This window comes from Akebia trifoliata, unplaced genomic scaffold, assembly GCF_017979445.1.
Source record: "Akebia trifoliata isolate Shusen 1 unplaced genomic scaffold, ASM1797944v1 Contig00501, whole genome shotgun sequence".
In the NCBI taxonomy this organism is placed as follows: domain Eukaryota; kingdom Viridiplantae; phylum Streptophyta; class Magnoliopsida; order Ranunculales; family Lardizabalaceae; genus Akebia; species Akebia trifoliata.
In genome coordinates this window covers 36,909-56,977 of record NW_028237041.1, presented here as the reverse complement: position 1 = coordinate 56,977, position 20,069 = coordinate 36,909, and the positions used below count along the sequence as shown (strand labels likewise).

The following is a 20,069-nucleotide window of genomic DNA, read 5'->3' as shown; positions in this document are numbered from 1 at the left end:
AAGTTTGGGATTGAGCTGATTTTTTGTGAGGATGATCTCTATGATGGGAAGAATATCCAGAAAAAAAAAAATCAGTCTAATCTGAATCTTCTAACCCTATTAAAAGTGATTTAGAATGTGGACCGTCAATTTTTTGCCAAATTTTGCCAATAATTTGTAAATCACTTTTGATGGATTTAGAAATTTTAGATTGAACTGATTTTTTGTGAGGATGATCTTCTCATCATAGTGACCATCCTCACAAAAAATCAGCTCAATCCAAAACCTCTAACTCATATTTTGAAAAACCATTGTTTTTACATATGGCCCATGAACCACCCCCTATTTTAAATACATTTTCAATGATTAATCATACATTCAAAAAGATATAGTTCTATCTATATAAGTTAAGTTTTTAATAATCCAATCATGCTTTTTCATAAAGGAATTAATGGTTAATTATTAATAGGTGAAGACATGTTTTAATGTCACGATATCAGGGAAATCCCTATTTAAAGTTAGCAATGCTATGCACTACTTTTTTTTTTTAAATTAATGTTTGTGCTCTAACTTATAGGGTTCATGTGGATAATATTTTAGACAATTCAAGTGTACAATGAATTGATTATGGTTTGAATAACATTCTCGAAAAATTTCAATCTATTGTAGCATATTTTATCCAAACTTTACTTTTGAAGAATCCAAATTATAGTTTAATCATTAATGTACGACAACTTTTAATATAATTAATTAATAATGTTAGAGAGTAATGATTGTGTGTGTGTGTGTCAATGATCTTATTTAAAATAATTATACCTGATTAATTATATATTTAAATAGATTTAGATTTTGTATGTTTCTTTTTTCACAAGTTAAGAATTTTTAACACAATGAAATTGTAAAAATTGTGTATTTTGCAAAAATTATCTAACATGAAATAACACTCGATACATATTAGATTAATGGATTTGATCACAACTAGATCATGTCTCCAAAAGTTATACATCCCAATGACGTCAATGAAGATTAATGAGATTGTTAAGATTGGCAAGAAGCTATACTCAATCTTGTCTATATCAAATCTATGAACTTGGAGCAAAATTATCAATATCATCGTTAGTTAAGAAAATGGCCATAAATCCATTTTATGATTTTTTTTTTTTCAAAACAGTTATTTGAATTTTTTTTTTAATGAATTCGATTCATCTAATTATTATTCCAAATTATAATTGAAAATGGTCATAAATTCAAATTTGTGATTTTTTTATATTATCAAAGTAGTTATTTGATGCACATTACCTTACATTTTCACAAATGAGTTTATTTCATATTTTATCTTTATCCATCTTTCCCCTCATTTATTTCTCATTATCCAAGTTGTTGTGTTTATTGATGAGTTGTTTTTTGTACACATAATTTTTTCTGGTAGACTCCTCAGTGCTTGCCACGTCAAATATAAAGGGTAGTTTTGTAATTAGAAAGAGTACACCAACATATTCTGTGCCTGTTCGGCTTGATTTGGTGGACGCATTATATTCCGACATCAATGGATGTAATAATTATCTCTTTTGTTGATCATCAATAAAAATATCAGTTATTTAGATTCTTCAAAAGTAGTTTGACGGGTATAATTGATTGGTGCACAATAGTACTCTACAACCATTCGCACACAATAATTCATCTCTCATCCTCGACAAAGCGATTTGAAGTTACTCTCATTTTGTCCTTGAGCCGCTCATTCCTAATCTTCATCGCCAACTTCAATCCACTAGAGCGAGTGAGCGAGAATCTCCATGAAAGCTCGATTCAAAGCTCTCCCATAACTGGATACTTTTTCATTAAAGCTCGAATTGAAGCTCCAGTGTTACTTACAGATGGCTCTGAACTTGGGTTCTCCTTGGATTTCTCGTCTATCTCATCCTTCTCCAAATCTATCAAAGATTTCTTCAGTCTCTCGCAACTACAACAACTCTCTCTTGATTCTCCTCTTAAGCAGATACACTAACGAAATCTTCGCTCTCAAGCAACTCTGTTTCTCAACCAATCCGTCCTGTTCGTCCCGCTTGAAGAACTTCAAAATCAAAGCATCTTCAAGCGAAAGAGAAAATGGAAATAAAGAGAATTCGGTTTCAAATTTATTGGATGAAGAGTTTCTGAATCGGATTTCGGGTGCGAAAGATTCTGAAGAAGCTTTGGATATGATCGCAGAGAAGTCTCAAAGAAATGGAGGCACTGTGAGCACTTCGGATTGCTGTTCGATTATAACTGCCGCGCTCTACCGTAACAATGCCCAATTGGCATTATCGATTCTCTCCTCTATGCGATCCACCTTCGATCAAGGTATCGTTTTTATTTTTAGTATTTTAATTTCTAACAATGGGTGTTTGAATTTGAACTTGAATTCCTAAAATTCAGCTAGTAAACTATGTAAGTTGTTTAAATTTGGAGGAGTGACGAACTTTAATTTTTAAACTGTGGATTGCCATTTTGTAAGCTTTAAACTTTAATTGCTAAATTTGCCTTGATTTTCTCCTATTCTCTTTAAAGAATCCATGACATATGAAGAAACAATCCATGACATAGGAACAAAATACACATAAAGTTACCCACATTTGAACTTCAATGGAAAAAAAATTGACTGTTGTAAGAACTTTTTGCTCATTGTTAACATTTGGACTTTTGAAGGGCTTTAATTGCTAAGGTATGAAATTCTTATGGCCAGTATTGGAGTTTGGGTGCAACTGCTAAGATTTTTTTGTTTGAATTGCTCCTATTATCATTACAATTTTGATTCATATATTTCTATTATTATTCTTTTTAATGTTTTTATGTCAAATATTCTGGTATTTTGACTTTTGACATTGGAGGGAATTTATAAATGTACAGGTGTGAGTGAAAAAGGTTCTTCTGTTGAGAGATGGAAGTGGGCCAGGCCAGATGTAGGCATTTATGCATCATTAATTCGGGGGTTAGCAGCATCATTGCGAGTTTCAGACGCTATTAGGACGATAAATGATGTTTGTAGAGTAGGGGTTTCTTCTGGGGAAGAGGTATGTGAAGAACTATTGACATTGGATGCTAACACACAAGTTCTAACTCTTTAAAAATTGAGAGTTTTGATTCTTTTTAAAGCCTAACAACCTTCATAACTCTTTGTCTTGGTCTCTTCCAATTTTTCGATAAGCTGATGGAACGAGACATCTTGATACTCGTTACACTATTCTATTTTGAATTTTTTTTTTTTTTTTTTTCGTTTTTGTTTTTTGATAAGTTTAAACTTTCATTAATGGAGGACAAAGTGTCCTCAAAAGAAGTACAACACTAAATCCCACCTAAACGAGAAGTCCTCAAAAGAAAACTCTTTGGAATCATTGTTTTGTTTACACCAATAGAAAATAACACCCAACACACGAAAGATGATTTCCTGGAGTGTCTGCTCCTTCCCATCAAAGATTCTCCAATTCCTTTCCTTTCACAGGGTCTAGTAGACTGCAAAGGGAACAAGGTTCCAAACGAAACTCTCTCTTCCATGCATTGATGGAGGTTTCCAACTTTGAATTCTTAATATAGCTAAAGTATGACTTTCTTTTGAAATAAAACTAATTATAGGAAATTTTCGCTTATATTATAAGATACAAATTATTAATTATGTAAGTTAATTTTCTAGCTCACATATTTATCATTTCATTTCTTACTAGAACAAGATACCTTGGTTAGCTTATTCCAATACGGAATAATACTTTCAAGCTCCATTATGAAAAAAGTTAGCCATTGGCTTCCTAGAACACCTAAAACTATCTTGCTGAACATATCTATAGACACATATTTGATGGACCTCAAGTACAGTTTTTAACTGGTGAATGAATGATTCCTATGAGTATTTCAAGTTTCAATTTCTAGGCCATCTTTTGTGGAGCCCAAAAACCATAGTTGTGTACCATTCTGCACACGTTTTAGGAACAATAATCTCTTATCTTGGAAATGATCATGAGTAAGAATCCTGTCCATGTTTCCATCTAAGAAAGGTCAATCCCATTGCAGGATAGGCTTTTTGAATTCAAGCATTTCGAGAAAAAAAGAATTTGAAAGAAAGAGATGTTTTTATAATGCTTTCCCAAATCCAATAATTGGAGAGAGTGGTCTTTATATATTTTATTCAACAAATATACATTCCTTTATTAGAAGGATTATAATTGTTGTATCAAAACATAATAAGTCAAAGATCTTATCTTAGAAGATATTCTAAGCAAATAAGTCAAGAGATCTTATCTTAGAGGATTCTCTTGGGTAGGAATTCGGTAATCCTCAATAATTACAATTGCTGTATCAAAAATAAAATAATTCAATGATCATATCTTAGAAGATATTTTAAAAGAATGAGTCAATGATCTTATCTTATAAGATATTCTAAAATAATGAGTCAAGAGATCTTATCTTAGAGGATTCTATTGGGTAGGGATTCGGTGATCCCCAATACATCCCTTCAAGTTAGTCAGTCTTTCAAGAATGATTAACTAGTTTTGAATAATAGAAAGCTGTGGAGAGCTGAGATTCTTGGTAAATATATCCGCAATCTAATCTTTAGATGAGATGAATCGAACATCAAAAACCCAACTTGTAACTTTTCCCCACGGAAAGTGATAAACAATTTCAATATACTTAGTGTGTACACAAAAAATTGGATTAACTATTAGGTAAGTGGCTCCAAGATTTTCACACCATAAGACATGAGGGGAGACATCCGAAATACCGAGTTCACTTAGAAGAGGCTGAATCCAAGTCAATTCTGTCCTATCAATAGTCATGGTTTAAAATTTTATTTCATTTCGGTTTGTGTCGGCCGAAACATCTCGGATTTTCAACTTTCTGAGACGATACATCTATTGAATCGAAACATTCTTCGGTTCCAAAGTTTTCATTTTCTCTTGTGATCTAGTGTTTCCAATGGAGAATTGTCTTCTATCAAGGTTTCTCAAGTTATTTTCTGATCTCTACCACCATAAACTAGGGTTTTGAGATCCACTTGTGGCATCAGACGATTGAGAGAGATCTAGAAGAAAGAAAACATACCCTGATCATCGATGATGAAGTTCAAGGTTTGGTTAATTCATCGTCTTCATCTTATTCTTCTTCTTCTCTGTTTTTTGGTTTTTTAGATGAAGATTATAGATTGATCGAAATATCCCGTGTTTTAAAACTGATAATATGCTTTTGACCTCAGTTTGCCTTCAAAGACTTAAGGGATTTAGAAAAAGCCCATTTTATATTTAAGTAAATATTTGAGAAATCCTTGTATTTTCAAACTAATGACATACCCCATGACCTAGGTATCCTCTAAAAGACTTAATATGAATGTTTTGAATGTATCAAAATCCTTCAGAAATGTTTCGGTATCGCTTCAGTTTTTGAAATACCTGAAACATTGAGATGAAACAACATTTTAAACCATGGAAATAGCATCTCCTTGATATTTGGATTTAATACTAAAAGGGAGACGGTTTTTTTACTTGTGGGCACTCCAAGAAATGAGATTTGGGCCAAGGTAAATGCAAAAAATCACTAGTAGATCGGTGATCATCAAGGCAACCAACCCAATCAGCATAAAAATAATTACTCAAGGTAAATGTGCTTGAAGGGCGAATTTAAAAATCATTGTTGTATGTTTGAGGTAGTGTAAGATGCGTTTAATCGTATTCCAATGATCATCAGAGAGAGTCTCTACAAGAATTGATATACCTTATTGACAGAAAAGGTAATGTCAGGGCACATGAGAGTGTGGTACTGCAACACACTGACACCACTTCGATATTGTTTTAGATTAGAGAACTTAGAGTCAGTAAGCTTGGAGAGTTCCACTTGACTGCACATGGATTCATCAAGGACAATGTCCCCATCCAACTTTTCTATAGAAAGGTTCTTGCCAATTATGTAGTCGAAAGAACCACACTACAAGAACCTGTTAATCAGGGTTGTCAATTTCTAACTTCTTCCCAAATGTTGCTGCCCAACCTGCTTCAAATGACATCAATTGGTACTTCGACAATGGTGCCACCAATCATGTTACCTCTTATTTGTGTTCCCTTCATACCCATTTGGTAATGTCTCCAACCTCTCCATTTCTCATTTTGGTAAGATTCTTCATGTTCCCAATATATCTACAAAACTATTGTCTATTTCTAAATTTCCCTTGGATAATAATGTTTTTTTAATATAATTTCACTCATCTTTTTTGTTGTCAAGGACCGATGCACGGGGAAAGTAGTTCTTCAAGGGCCGAATAAGGGTGTCCCTACTCTTTAGGACACCGTTAAGATTCTCCACCCTCTCATAGCCCTTCTCATGCTCTCATCAGTGAACGTATTTCACTAGACATGTCGCACCAACGCCTCAGACATCCTATGATGAAGACTATTACGACTATAGTGGCATCTCATTCTCTTCCAATTTGCACAAAATGGTCTAATTTTTGCACTTCTTGTCATCTTAGCAAGAGTCACAAACTTTTATTTCTTTCCAGTTCCACTTTTTATGAATATCCATTAGAATTAATTGTTTCCAACATTTGGGGTCCTGCACTTTTTATTTCTCATGATGGTTTTTCGATATTATTTGCTTTTTATGGATGCCTCTAGCGGATATGTTTGGATCTTTCCTTTATCTCATAAATCTGATGTTTTAACGGTATTAATCTCGCTTTAAACTAAAATCGAAAATTTACTTGATCGAAAGATAAAAGTTTTCTAGTCTAACAATGGAGGGGAATTCTGAAAATTCAAGACCTTTTTAGTCACCCATGGCATTGCGCATTGATTTTCATGCCCTCATACTTCTCAACAAAATGCTTAGCAGAACGTTGTCAAGATACATTGTCCAGACAGGTCTTACTCCTATGGCTACTGCTTCTGCTGTCTTTTCCTATTGGGCCTATGTTTTTCAAACCACTTGCTACTTGGTGAATTGCCTTCCTTATCTAATTATTCATAACAAAACTCCTCTTGAGGTTTTGTTTTAAAACAAACTTGACTACATTACCCTTCGCTTCTTTGGGTGCACATACTATCCGTACCTTCACCCCTACAATGCTAACAAGCTTGAGTCTCTTTCCCTTCCATCTGTCTTCCTTGGATTTAGTTCCTCCCATAAAGGCTATCATTGCCTTCACTTGCCTACTAATCGTTTATACATATCTCGTCATGTTGTCTTTGATGAAGGGTCTTTCCCACTTGCCGCCTTGAAGAATGACTTACAGACATCGGTACAACATACTTCCTTACCCATCTCTACCCCATCACTGTCCTTGCTATCGTCTTGTACTTTATTGCCACAAAACTCTCATGATTGGCCATCCATTGTGGGCCCTCTTCATGCAACATCGAGCCACATTGATATTAGCCCTTGTCCCCTCTTAATCCTCCATCCCCACTACCAGTTATGCCTTCTTTCGATCCTTCACCAGTTCCCTTTGAGGCACCATTATCGTCACGACCTTGTGCTCGGGTACACACTACTTACCCTAAGCTTAACAGAGGCAAAATTGGGTTCTTCAAGCCCAAAACATTCACTGCCGCTAAACATCCTCCACCCGATGATGTTTTTGATGGACCCACATGTTTTTCTCAAGCTAATCTTGATCCCAATTGGTGGCTTGCTATGGATACTGAGATTAATGCGCTCCTACACAATGGTATCTGGAGCCATGGTTTAACATATTGCTTCGTTTAAGCTTGTATCGGCTGAAACGTTTCGATTTTTCAACTTTGTGAAACGAAACACATGTGAAATCGAAATTATCAACAGAAAATTGATTTTTAGGCTCAAAATTTTCGTTTTCTCTCGTATATCAAAGAGATCTAGAAGAAAGGGAGTATGAGAAATGCATATCTGAGAGAGATAGATTCAAAAGATCTAGATCTAAGATAAAAATCTAGATTTGAGAGAGAGAGAGACATCCATATTTGAGAGATAGATTTGAGAGAGAGAGAGAAGACCTAGATCTGAGATAAAAATCCAGATTTGAGAGAAATAAACTTGATTACTAAACCGTCATCGTCGGAGTTCAAGGTCGGTTGCTTCTTCTTCTTCGCTCCATTATTTTTTTTTCCGATACAATATAGCCTATAGAAACGTGTTTACAAGACATAACTTGCCCAAAGACTCACGAATTTAAACAACCCCCTCAATGTTTAGGTAATATTCGAGAAAATCTCAATATTTTCAAACTGATACAAGTCCCTTGACTTGGGTATCTGAAAGACCTATTTAAATGTTTCGAATGTTTTGGAAATGTTTCAATTTCGTTTCAATATTTTAGAAATCCAAAACATCGAGACGAAACAATATTTTAAACCTTGCCTAGAGCTTTGTACCATCTAACTCAAGAATGAATATAGCTGGCTGCAAATGGGTTTTCTTGTTGAAACAAAAAGTTGATGGGTCTATCGGTCGATACAAAGCTCCTTTTGTGGTCAAGGAATTTTATCAGCAAAAAGGCATCAACTATTGTGAAATCTTCAGTCCAGTTGTTTAGTCCTACACTATCCGAACGACTTTAAGTATTGACTTATCCGAAGGTTGGTTGCTTTATCAATTGGATGTTTAGAATACCTTCCTTCATGGTATTCTTAATGAGGTGTATATGAATCAACTTCTTAGGTTTATTAATTCTTTAAGTACCTACTCATGTTTGCCAACTACACAAGTCACTCTATGGTCTTAAACAAGTACCAAGGGTTTGGTATCATCCACTCAATTCATTCCTTTGACATGTCAATTTTATTGATTCCAAGGTAGATAGCTCTTTATTCATCAAGCGTACACCCCTCTTTACCATTTATATGCTCGTGTATGTCGATGATATCATCACAGGTTCTACCAATGAATGCATTCGGGATCTCATCAATCAACTCCAATCCACCTTTGTCATCAAGGATCTTGGCCACTTAAATTAGTTTTTGGTTATTGGGACTCACCGAAGTTTCATGGGTTTGTTCCTGTCTCAGCTGAAGTACATAATTGAATTGCTCCAATGTACTGAAATGGATGGTGCCAAACCTATCCATACTTCCATGTGTAGTTAAGCGAAACTTTCCAAATTCATTAGCTCTCAATTCTTTAATCCCACACTATATTGAAGTGTTGTTGGCGCGTTGTGGTACCTTATTCTTGCACGTCCTGACATTACCTTCTCTTTCAATAAGGTATGCCAATTTATGTAGACTCCCTCTGATGATAATTGGAATGCGGTTAAATGCATCTTGCGCTACCTGAAACATACAACTAACTATAGCCTTCAACTTTGCCCTTCAAGCGCCTTTATCTTGGGTGTTCTTTTTAATGTTGATTGAGCTGATTGCCTAGATGATCGTCGATCTACTAGTGACTTTTACATTTACCTCGGCCCAAATCTCATCTCTTGGAGTGTCCGCAAGCAAAAAACCGTCTCTAGTTCCCACACAAAGTGGTAATCATCCTCTTCTATGTGAACTCTGTATTTCGGATGTCTCTCCTTGCCTATTCTATGCTATGGCAATCTTGGAGCCACTTACGTAATAACTAATCCAGTTTTTTATGCATGTACCAAGCATATTGAAATTGATTAACACTTTGTGCGGGAAAAAGTTGCAAGTCGGGCTTTTAATGTTTAGTTAATCTCATCTATAGATCAAATTGTGAATATATTTACCAAGTGTCGCACTTCCTCACTGTTTTCTATTCTTTAGAACAAGTTCACCGTCCTTGAAAGACTGCCTAACTTGAGAGGGTAGATAGACGATCACTGAATCCTTACCCAAGAGAATCCTCCAAGATAAGATCTCTTGACTCATTATTTTAAAATATCTTCTAAGATTGGATCATTGGCTTATTATTTTAGAATATCTTCTAAGATAACATCATTGACTTATTCCGTTTTTTATACAACAATTGTAATTATTGAGTGTTATTGAATTCCTACCTAAGAGAATCCTTCAAGATAAGATCTCTTGACTTATTTCCTTAGAATATTTTCTAAGATACGATCTTTGACATATTATGTTTTGATACAACAATTGTTTTGTTGAATAAAACATATAAATACTACTCTCTCCAACTATTGGAGTTGAGAAAGCATTTAAAAAATATTTCTTTTTTTCTTTCATAGTATCAGTCAGGCTACTTGAAGGATATTCTTAAGTAATGTGTCAAGAGATCCTATCTTGGAGGATTCTCTTGAGTAGAGATTCAGTGATCAATAAGATCCATTCTCTCTGGACATAATTAAAAGTGGGCTTGCCAAGAAAATTCATCTTAACCACCCCTAGGTAAATACCTCTTCAAGCCATATCTATTTTCTCTATTAGATTCTTTCCAAGAGTCGAATAACTAACTTTTCTGCCAATTCCATCCCAATACTTCTGTCCACCAACTCATGATTGACAATCTTGTATAATAGTGGAGATTATTTGCAAACAAAAAAAGAAGGAAGGTCTGGGGATTAGACATCCCAAGGAGAAAATCTAGCCTTCAAGGGAAATGATTGTGAGATTTGGATTGTAGAAGAGATTGCTTGTGGAAAAGAATAATAGTTAGTAAGTTTGGAAGCAAAGATATTTGGTGGGACAACTTAGTGTCTCCCTCTTATAGATGTGGGATTTGAAAGACGTTTCCTAGGTCCATGACACTTTTATCATAGCCATTCATTTCAAGGTAGGGAGTGGGAATGTGGTTAAATTTCCCGTTGTCTTCAAGATGTCTAATATTAGCATGGTTTTAAAACTCAGTTTCGTGTCTCGTCTCGTCCATGCCTGATACCGAGTCATCTCGGATGAGTTTTCCAAACGTTTGAGACGTCTCGTTAAAAAATAATGATAAAATGAACGTGGGGTTTTAAATCTCGTCCGATACATTGACTTGTCCGTCCGTCTTGTCCATGCCTAATACTGAGATGACTCGGGCGATACGTCTCAGTCTTGGACGAGTTTTGAAACCATGGATATTAGTGTGCTTTTGTTAACAATTGTTGAGAGGGATATAATGTACTTAAGTTGGGGCTAAGGAGTAATATTAATGATTGTTGGGACAAGGTAAATAATTCTCATTCTTATTTAGGCTCATATGGAAGTTGCAAGTTCCATCAAAGGGGAAGTTCTTCACTTGTTTAGCATCTCAAACAAAATTCGAAAGGTGGAGTGCTTTATTAGTAAGAGGAAGATTCTGTCAAATAGATGTGTCCTCTATATACTGAAAGTGAGAAATCAGTTCACTATCTGCTAGCGTATTGTAACTACATATTGGAGTAGTGGTGCTGTTTTTTCACCGCCTATGGTATGTGTTGGATTATGCTTAAAATATTTCACGAACTTCTTTTGTGTTGAAACTCTAAGGCCTTCAGTCTAAGGGGAGGTTAGTGTGGAGTTTCTATTTTATGGACCAGTTAGGAAATGATGGAAAAAAGTAGAAGTTGTGAAGCCCAAGAAATTCAGAATGAGAATAAGATTCTGAAATTTAAAGAAATGCTTTATTTTTGGATATCCATTCTTTTGAGTTCAGGATGTTAGGTTTGGATCATCCTTATTCAGAGAAGTGTGGGTATAGTTTTGCTTTCTTTCTTTAGTGAGGCTCTCCCTCGGTAGCTTCTTTCCTATATTTGTATCCGTACTTTTAATTTGTCAAAATAAAAATAAAAATCCTGTATAAAGTTGGGTACGACGAGATTAATGTATTTTAGTTGCATTGTCTTCTTTTTTTGCTTGTCCGAAATCATTTTCATCATAGAAATTTACTTGCTGTCATGCTACTGCTGTGAACGTGATGCTCTGCATGGTATTGCAGGTTCCCTTTGGGAAGGTTGTGAGGTGTCCAAGTTGTATGATAGCCATTGCTGTTGCACAACCCCAACATGGCATCCAAGTATGCATTTATTAAATTTCATTCTTTTAATTGGTCTTTGCATTTTTTTCTCTTTGTAGACTGTCTTCCATCTTTTCGTTGCCATCCAAGTAATGTAATAAATTAATCTTAGGGTCATATGCTTTAGAACATTTTGGCCTACAAGAAAGTGTACTAATCCACTGTCGGCTGATAAAACCTCATAATATTGGTTCCTGGCTTCCTGGAAATTATTTCTATCATGGTTGTTGACTATTTGATTTATAGTTTCACACATTTTATGGAATCTTTGATCATATGCTCTAGTGGATTTTTTCCCTACAAGATAGAAAGTGTGTTAATCCATTGTTGGCTAATAAAACCTGATAATATTGGTTCCTGGCTTCCTATCAATTGTTTCTATCATGATTGTTGACGATTTGATTTAGAGTTTCACACATTTTAGAACTGTCATACTTGAGTAACTTATTGTAGTGGATAACAAACTGTTGCATTTTTATTACAAAAAATCCCTTGGAGTTCTGACAACTCCAAGGGAACCTTACTTTATGAAGTTTGTTACCCACCAAATCTTACTTTATCAAGTTTGTTACCCAGCAGACCTTGAAGTGGGGATCCACGTCATACAGTTCAACTTGATGTGGTTAATTTGTTACTTGACATACATTGTAGTGGATCCTAACCACATCAATTTGTGGCATTGAAAAACGTGATCTGATCACACATGGTTATAAAGGACAAAATTCTAAGAACTTTTAAAAAAAAATTCGAAGAAAAGTTGATTTTCATAGTTGAATTTTAGTTTTAAATTTGGGAGTTCGGTAGCCATTCATTTTCAACACCTTTGGTCAAGCTCAAAAGGAATATTTTTTTGAATTTTTTTCTTTAATCCGAGTTTTTCCATGAAATCTAGAAAGCTGTAGAGTTGGACTGCCAATTTGATAATCCATGTGGGCCCAACAACACGTAGTAAGATTTGAAATCTTACTAAGATATTCATGTTAGCCTGATTCATAAAGTAAGTTTTGTTCGGTAACAAACTTGATAAAGGAAGGAAGTTTTGTAATAAAATTGCAACTGATAGGCTGCCGGGTAAATCTCTCTTTTTATTTTTATTTTTTTATTCTCTTTGGTATTTTCACCGAATTATCTGGTGAGTTTTTACCAAGGCAAGAATTTGCCTATTAATTTGATAGGTTTTGCAATATGTAGGCTGGAGTTTCTCAAACTGAGGTCTATGTAATCTTTGATGCAGCTGCTGGTTCTCCTGGCTGAGTCCCATCATTACTGTCAAGTGCTTGTAGTCCCACTTAGCTTTTGACGCAATTTCCAATAACGCGTTAGCTTTAAAAGTACTTCTAGCTTTTTTAATTTTCTTGGGGGTGGGGGGTTAATTGAAAGTACTTCTTGGTTAAAACTTCACATAGTTTACTCCCTGTACTTGTTATTGACTTATTAATGCATCCATTCCTGCAGATTGCATCCTGTTCCAAGTGTCGCTACCAGTATGAGCTTGTTTCTGGGGATATAGTTAGTATCGAGTCAGAAGAAATCAGGTCTGCCATCTACCATAGATTTACATTTTTGTTGTTATCTCACTTTGGTTAAGTGATTTATCATATTATAAATTTTATCCTGATGGAGTTGTGTTATGTACTTTATCAATGAAAGTGTTATCACCATGCCACCTGTATAGCCCTCTATTGAAGTAATTCATTACTGTTAGTTTACTTAGAAAATCTTTTTTCGCCTGATAGGGTTTGATCATTTTTATGATGGTGCAATTTACATGTCATTGTTCTTTTAAAAGGCTCAGTTTGGTAGCTTTTAAGCAAACTATATGATGGCCTTTGGTGGTTTAAACTGCTAGTTCAGATATGGAATCCACAGTGTCGAAACTTGTGAGGCCATTTAGTGGGATATTTTTTCAAGATATTGGATATATATATATTTTGCTTCTAATTCATTGCCTTTCAAAATTTTCTTTATCACTTACGTGTTGGGATATTTTTCAAGATATTGGATTTTTTTCATTGCTTCTGATTCATTGTCCTTTTAAAATTTTCTTTATCACTTACGTGTCTTCAGACGTAAAATGTATGTGTATGGTGTTGATCCTGGGATATTCACCTTTTCTAAGGATCTCCTCCTGCCGAACGCAGCATGGATATTCCAGCATGGGAAAGGGGTCTGAGATTCTTGCAAGTCATGAAGCAGAGCATCCCTGCTGCTGTTCACTCTATTGTGGTACGCATTTCCTTGATATTAAATTTGTTCAAAATGTTGGCTGCTATGTCATACATTTACCAGTCATTTTGCCACAACAATTATGATATGCACATTTACCATAGTATGCATCAACTACTTTTAGTGAACATATTCCACATGCATGAGATTAAAAAACAAAAATGGGAGGAGTTAGGTACCCAACTGATGTTGGACAACCTAGGATTTATTGATTCTAGGATTGTGTCCCAATTACCAACACAAAAGAGTAGTACAGGAGAAGTTGACAGAGTCATGTACTGAAACACTGCAGAGAGCGTTGATATGTGGCTGGGCTTCAAGCATTATGGATCCTCACGACCAACTCGAAAACCCAAAAGATGTGCACAAATTTATCATCATTCTTCAAAAGTATGGATTGAGTTTCCTAGATGGATTTAGTTTTCTAAATGGATTTAGTTTGCATTCCCTTGTAAAATAAAATATCATAGAGGTAAAGAGGGCAAAGTTCTAGCCAAAACTTGCTCAGTGCGACTGGTGAAGGCGATGGGCCTTGGCTACAGATTGGCTCAGGCCTTGATGTAGAACCTCACACTGTATTCATCTGAGAATAGGGATCTCACACTTAAACCATTTTAGTGGGACCTCAGTTATGGCTTCTATCCAACATCCCTGATGAAGAACCTCATACCGTACTCATCTGGAAATAGGGATCTCACACTTAGGCCATTTTAGTGGGATCTCAGTTTGGCTGAGTTATGGCTTCTATCCAACATCGATTCTCACCAGGTTGGTGAAAACTCATCTTTGAACTCGTTGCCATCCTATCTTCTCCTTTGCCTGCATTTTTTATGGTAGTGATGATATAGCTTTCTCTTAGACCTTGGCTTCTTGCTTCACCGTTCAATGCCATGATTAGGTTATCCTATCTGTCTCCATTTAATTCATGCCAATAACAAAAATTTACATCGACAGTCTTTCCAATCCTTGCTAGGCATCATGTTAAGACACCATCTTCATTATCAACCAAAGTCCCATCCTTTCTAACTTATTCAAAATTAAGAAGCTCCTTGATCTCACTTTCATCTTCAAATGGAATCATCATCAAAGATGGGGCAACCAACTCCAATTATCTATTCGATGTAGATTGGTTCGCCATTAAAGATGAATACAATGTTGTTTTACCTATCTCTCTACTTGTCAATGATTGGTGGTGATCTCCACTCTCCAAATAGACTTTCATCTCAAGGTTACTGACCCCATGTTGGGATCCAACACAAAATGGGAGCATAAGCTTCTTTTCGACATTAATTCTTCAAATGTCTGGCATGAGCCTGTTCAAATGGCCTTTGTTTGCCTTTTACAATAACTCAAAAACTGTACAAAACAGGAGGGTGAAGTTCTTTTAAAGAGTGCTTTCCCATTAAGAAAAAGAGACATTGAAGATGTCCATGGCCATTGAGAAGGAGCAGGCCTGGAGTCTTGATCATGGGCTCTGGCTTGGTATCAAGAACTTGGACTTAGCCGTGTTCCTAATTGTTAATCAATTTATGTTTTTGGTTGTTCTATATTCCTAATTTGCCTTTAAATTGTTGGTATCTAATCCATTTAAGAATCTAGGTCTTTGGTTTGGATAAATTTCCCTATTATACAGGATTGGACATCAGAATTTACTTGATCTAATAGTTCTTTGAACTCTAGACATTATTCTTGAGTTTTTTTTGATAAATCTGATATTTATCTTTGGTCATCAATCCTTTACGATATTATTTTTTTCAGGTCCAAAGTCCAACTGGAACTGCTCGTACATACAGGTTTGCTACTAAAACAGTTGAACTTCCTGCACGAGAAGGTGAGAGAGTAACCATTTCTCTAGCAGCTCCATCAAATGTCTATCGTGAAGTGGGGCCGTTTCGTTTTAATTCAAAAGCTCCTGGGTTCAATCCAGGAGAGCCCATGTGTCTGACTAACCATACCGATGGCCGGGAATCCCAGTTATTAAGAGCACCTGTAAAGAATGAAAGAATGTCCTTACGTAACCCCTCCGTCCTCTTTCCTATTCTTGCTGTGCTGGCTACTGGAGATGCTGCCTCAGGGATTATTGATCCCAGCTTGCCCCAGTTTATTTCCATCGCCGCTATTGCATCTGTTGCTCTTGGGACTACCTTAAACAGTGTAGTGTTGCCACAGCTAAACCGTGTATGTTGAGTTCTGATCTCTTCTCTAGCATTGAATTACTATTCCTAGCGACCTAGACATGAAACTAAAAATAAAATAACTAATCTAAAACTAATCCCCATAAAATATAAGTGAAAAAAAGAAAATCTAGATCCGTACAAGCTGTAACTTAAATAATTATAAAATTTCCATTGAAACTCATGACTGTTGGGTTGATTTGCGTCCCACATCACAAAGTAATATAAAGGGTAATAAATAGATTTTGCTGTCTCACCATCTAATCCATTGCTTTTAACTTCAATCATAAGTCAGAAAACTGGTTAAATATATTTACCATGGTGTTATTTTATTTTATTTTTCTGATTGACGAGATCAACTTCCATGGTTAAATTGGTGAAATCACTCGACTCATTTTCTAATGTAGTTTTTTTTTAGGGTTTTCATGGAAATCTATGGAAACTTCAAGGATATCTTTTCCGAAATTTCCAATTTTGATTTTATATCCTGGTTGAAGTTCACATGGAGCTAGCCACAATAAAGTGAATATTCATATTCTATTTTAATTTTTTCATCATGGGTTCAGCTTCCTCAAAGGATGGTGGATGTGGTAGCTATCAAGCAGCAACTTTTATCTCAGTATGATCTGCTTCAAACCCGTATTAAAGACCTAAGAAAAGCTGCAGAAGAAGAGGTATATTTTCATAGAATCCTTATTATGTGCAGTCTATCAAATATCTTTTTCAAAGTTGATCTAAAACTTTCCAAGGAAAATTTAGTTGATGCACTTAAAATTATGTGGGGACCTGGATGTCACTGAGCTATGTGGAATTGTACACACGGACCCTTGAAAATCAGTTGAGAATGAGTTGACTATTTAGCCTTGTAACTTTTCCCATCCTCCCTTTGTCTGGTGGTTCTTGTGTGTGGGATGTGCCTCGAAAAACAGGTTCATTTTCTGTAATTTTTCTAATCATCACACGTGTGCGATAAATGGGATGGTTAAAGCATGTGTCATTTTAATTGTGTTGGAAATCTTGAAATTGTAAGCTATAGAATAAATATATGGCTATATTTAGTGAGATTTACCTAAATGGCCATGAGATTCCAGAGTAAAGTTTGATATATACTTTGTACAGGTCTGGATGTTGGCTCGAATGTGCCAACTGGAGAACAAAATTTTAGCTGTGGGAGAACCTTCTTATCGGTGAAATCATCTGAACGTATCTTGTACTTTGTTTTGACGTCATTGTGGTTGATTAGATTTTGAACCATTATTACTTAATCAAATTATACTCGTAACATAAAATGGATTGGTTCTTAAGGTCTCTTTGTGGAAGTCTCCTTATTAAGGGTCCACTTTTTTTTTTCTCTCCAGTGCTCGGAGAAGTAGAGTCAAAAGGGTTCGTGAAAGTTTGGAAAGTTCCCTCATGGCACGTATTGAATTGATCGACAGCTATGCAAGAGTAAGTTTTCAAGGAGAGAAAACACTTGTTTCATACAGTATCTTTTTCCATTATGTTGATGAAATGGTGCCATTGGTTTGTCAGATTTCTTCGATGATTGAAATTGAAGTGGAATTGGATTCCGATGTTCTTGCTGCCGAAGCACTGAGCAATGTGGTCTGTACCAGAAAATCATATCCATAAACAGTTTTTCATGTGTTTTTTTTTTTTCCTTTCTAATTCAGTAATCATAATGTTATGTGCAGGAAAATATTGCAAAACAGATAGAACAAATCATGGAGCTTGAGAACCTTGAACAGGCATGGTCTCCACTTTTAATTATTGTTATAAAACTCGTTGAGTCCGGTCGGATCTGAGATTAGGTGCCTCGGACATGGCTAGAGCACCAATGAAAGGTCACTTAATTATGACGAACTTAACTATTACTAAACAAGTAAACAGTCTCAAACTGAAAAACTTGAGCTTCAGAATGACAATTTTGACCCCAAGCATTTAAAAAAAAAAAATTTCTATCTGTTATTTAAGCTTTACTATGTCAAGTTCTTTCTTGATGCATGCATTGAGCTCACAAAAGTTATTTTCTTGATATGTGCATTGAGCTCTCAATGTAACTTATTTTAATTAGTAATCATTGATTTTGTTTTTGTAATGCTTTTCTATTTATGTAGCGATGGAGGATGCAAGCTGAGGCGAATGATGAGGTCGAAAGACTTCTCAGTTCTGAGCCTGTGCCTACCGAACAGATCTAGGCATGTCATGGTATTGTACTTGGCCCAAGTTTTATCATTGCATCTTTCCCACAGATATATTTAAGGGTTTTTTTAGGGCACACGTTAAAGTGCAATAAATACACCTTGGGAATAAGCATCTGAGGGTATTTTGGTAAAAAAATATTTTTTAAGGACATTTTCAGTACAAAATCCAATTTCCAAAGTGTATTTATTGCATTTTAACGTGTGCCGTTAACAAGACCCTATGATTAATAGTGTATTAATTAATTTCTCCTAAGAGATTGCCTTGGTCATCATCATCACAGCTCTATGCCAAAAATTTGGAGTCAGTTGAATGAATTTTGTTCCTCCATTCAATTCTGTCTGAAGCCATGTCATTTGTTAATTGTAGTGTGAATTCATATCTACTCTCACTATCTCGATCTATGCTCAGGAGATTGCATTGGTTTGACCTGTTGGATGGCAATCCTCCAAAAATTTCTAATTGATAGTTGATGGAAGATGGATAGAGAATATGATCATCAATGGGCATCATACGCTAGGAAGGAATTTTTATCGTGTACACTCATGGACAAGGGTGAGGGCTTTATTGAAATGTAGACACCATTGCTGTTGTGGGTTGGGACTGCTCTGATGGCTTCCATTGAAGCATTGGACACAAGTGACCGGGCAATCTTAGCGAGTGATGTTCAAGTCATCTTGCCTCAGATCACAAAGAGAGGTGCCGGTCCCAATCCTTTTATGTAAATGATGTTGGTTCAAGTTTTTTTTTTTTTTTTTGATGGGTAAGCTGGACTTAAACCCCTGACCTCAAAGTTGAGCTTCAATATGTCAACCAACTGAGCCATGGGTCTAAGCCCGTGTTGGTTCAAGTCAATCCCCTCATGTATCACTCATTGTTTACAAATTCAGCTTTGATGATGTTTTCTAAGCAAAATAATGATCTTATTTATGGAGGGTATTTTATTCATTAATTGAAAAAACAAGAGTATTATCATTCGGAAATCTTGTGATGAAATGTGCCCATTTTCTGGCTTATGTGTTTGGTGGGAAGCGCTTCTCAACAGGCGGATTTAGATTGGGGGCACTTGCCCCCCACAAGAATTTTCGAAGTCTATGAGGATACCCGAGTTATTGCAACATAAACAACGACAGGTAAGAAAATCCGTTGCTATTGCCCCCACAATTTTTTTTTCTTCTTCTATTGGTTGCCCCCACGAGAGCTAAATCCAGGCTCCACCCGAGTTCTAAAATTTGGTACCAAATGCTAATTTGAAATGAGAAATGCTCTTCAAATGTGCAGATGCGTTCCCAGGCAGGATTTGGGAATAAGTCATTGACAGAAAATTTCAATAAAATCAAACTAGGGTTGTGGTTGTGTAATTATTTCTACAAAGTGGTGTTCTCGTATTATATCATCAAAACTCATATTAATCTACAATAATTAATCACCAAATCCTATATTTATATCATCCATGCACCCCCCACATGAATCCCCATCAAGATTCATTAGCCAATCAATATCTTCCTCATTTTGATCCTAATTATCTTATGTTTTATCATAAAATATTCACCATAAATTCATTTAGGTCATATTCTTCTACTCGTGCATTGATATCATATTTCA

General features: G+C 35.5%; 1 protein-coding gene across 3 annotated transcripts; it reads left to right on the top strand.

Moving 5' to 3' along the window:
• The first annotated feature begins 1,708 nt into the window (after positions 1-1,708).
• On the top strand, positions 1,709-19,394 carry LOC147381432 (uncharacterized). Of its 3 annotated transcripts, none has more exons than XM_086430417.1 (13): positions 1,712-2,319; positions 2,866-3,029; positions 11,788-11,865; positions 13,321-13,400; positions 14,007-14,091; positions 15,850-16,269; positions 16,832-16,939; positions 17,385-17,452; positions 17,624-17,711; positions 17,796-17,867; positions 17,957-18,010; positions 18,380-18,470; positions 18,876-19,394. In XM_086430417.1, the coding sequence occupies exons 1-12, from the start codon at positions 1,854-1,856 to the stop codon at positions 18,458-18,460; spliced, it is 1,764 nt and encodes a 587-aa protein (XP_086286543.1). In that variant the 5' UTR covers positions 1,712-1,853; the 3' UTR covers positions 18,461-18,470; positions 18,876-19,394. The 3 variants fall into 3 exon arrangements, 2 of the variants coding, with proteins under 2 accessions (XP_086286543.1, XP_086286545.1); XM_086430419.1 differs by having other exon boundaries at positions 18,834-19,394; XR_015174574.1 differs by lacking the exons at positions 17,957-18,010; positions 18,380-18,470; positions 18,876-19,394 and having other exon boundaries at positions 1,709-2,319; positions 17,385-17,475; positions 17,796-17,868.
• Positions 19,395-20,069: the final 675 nt, after the last annotated feature.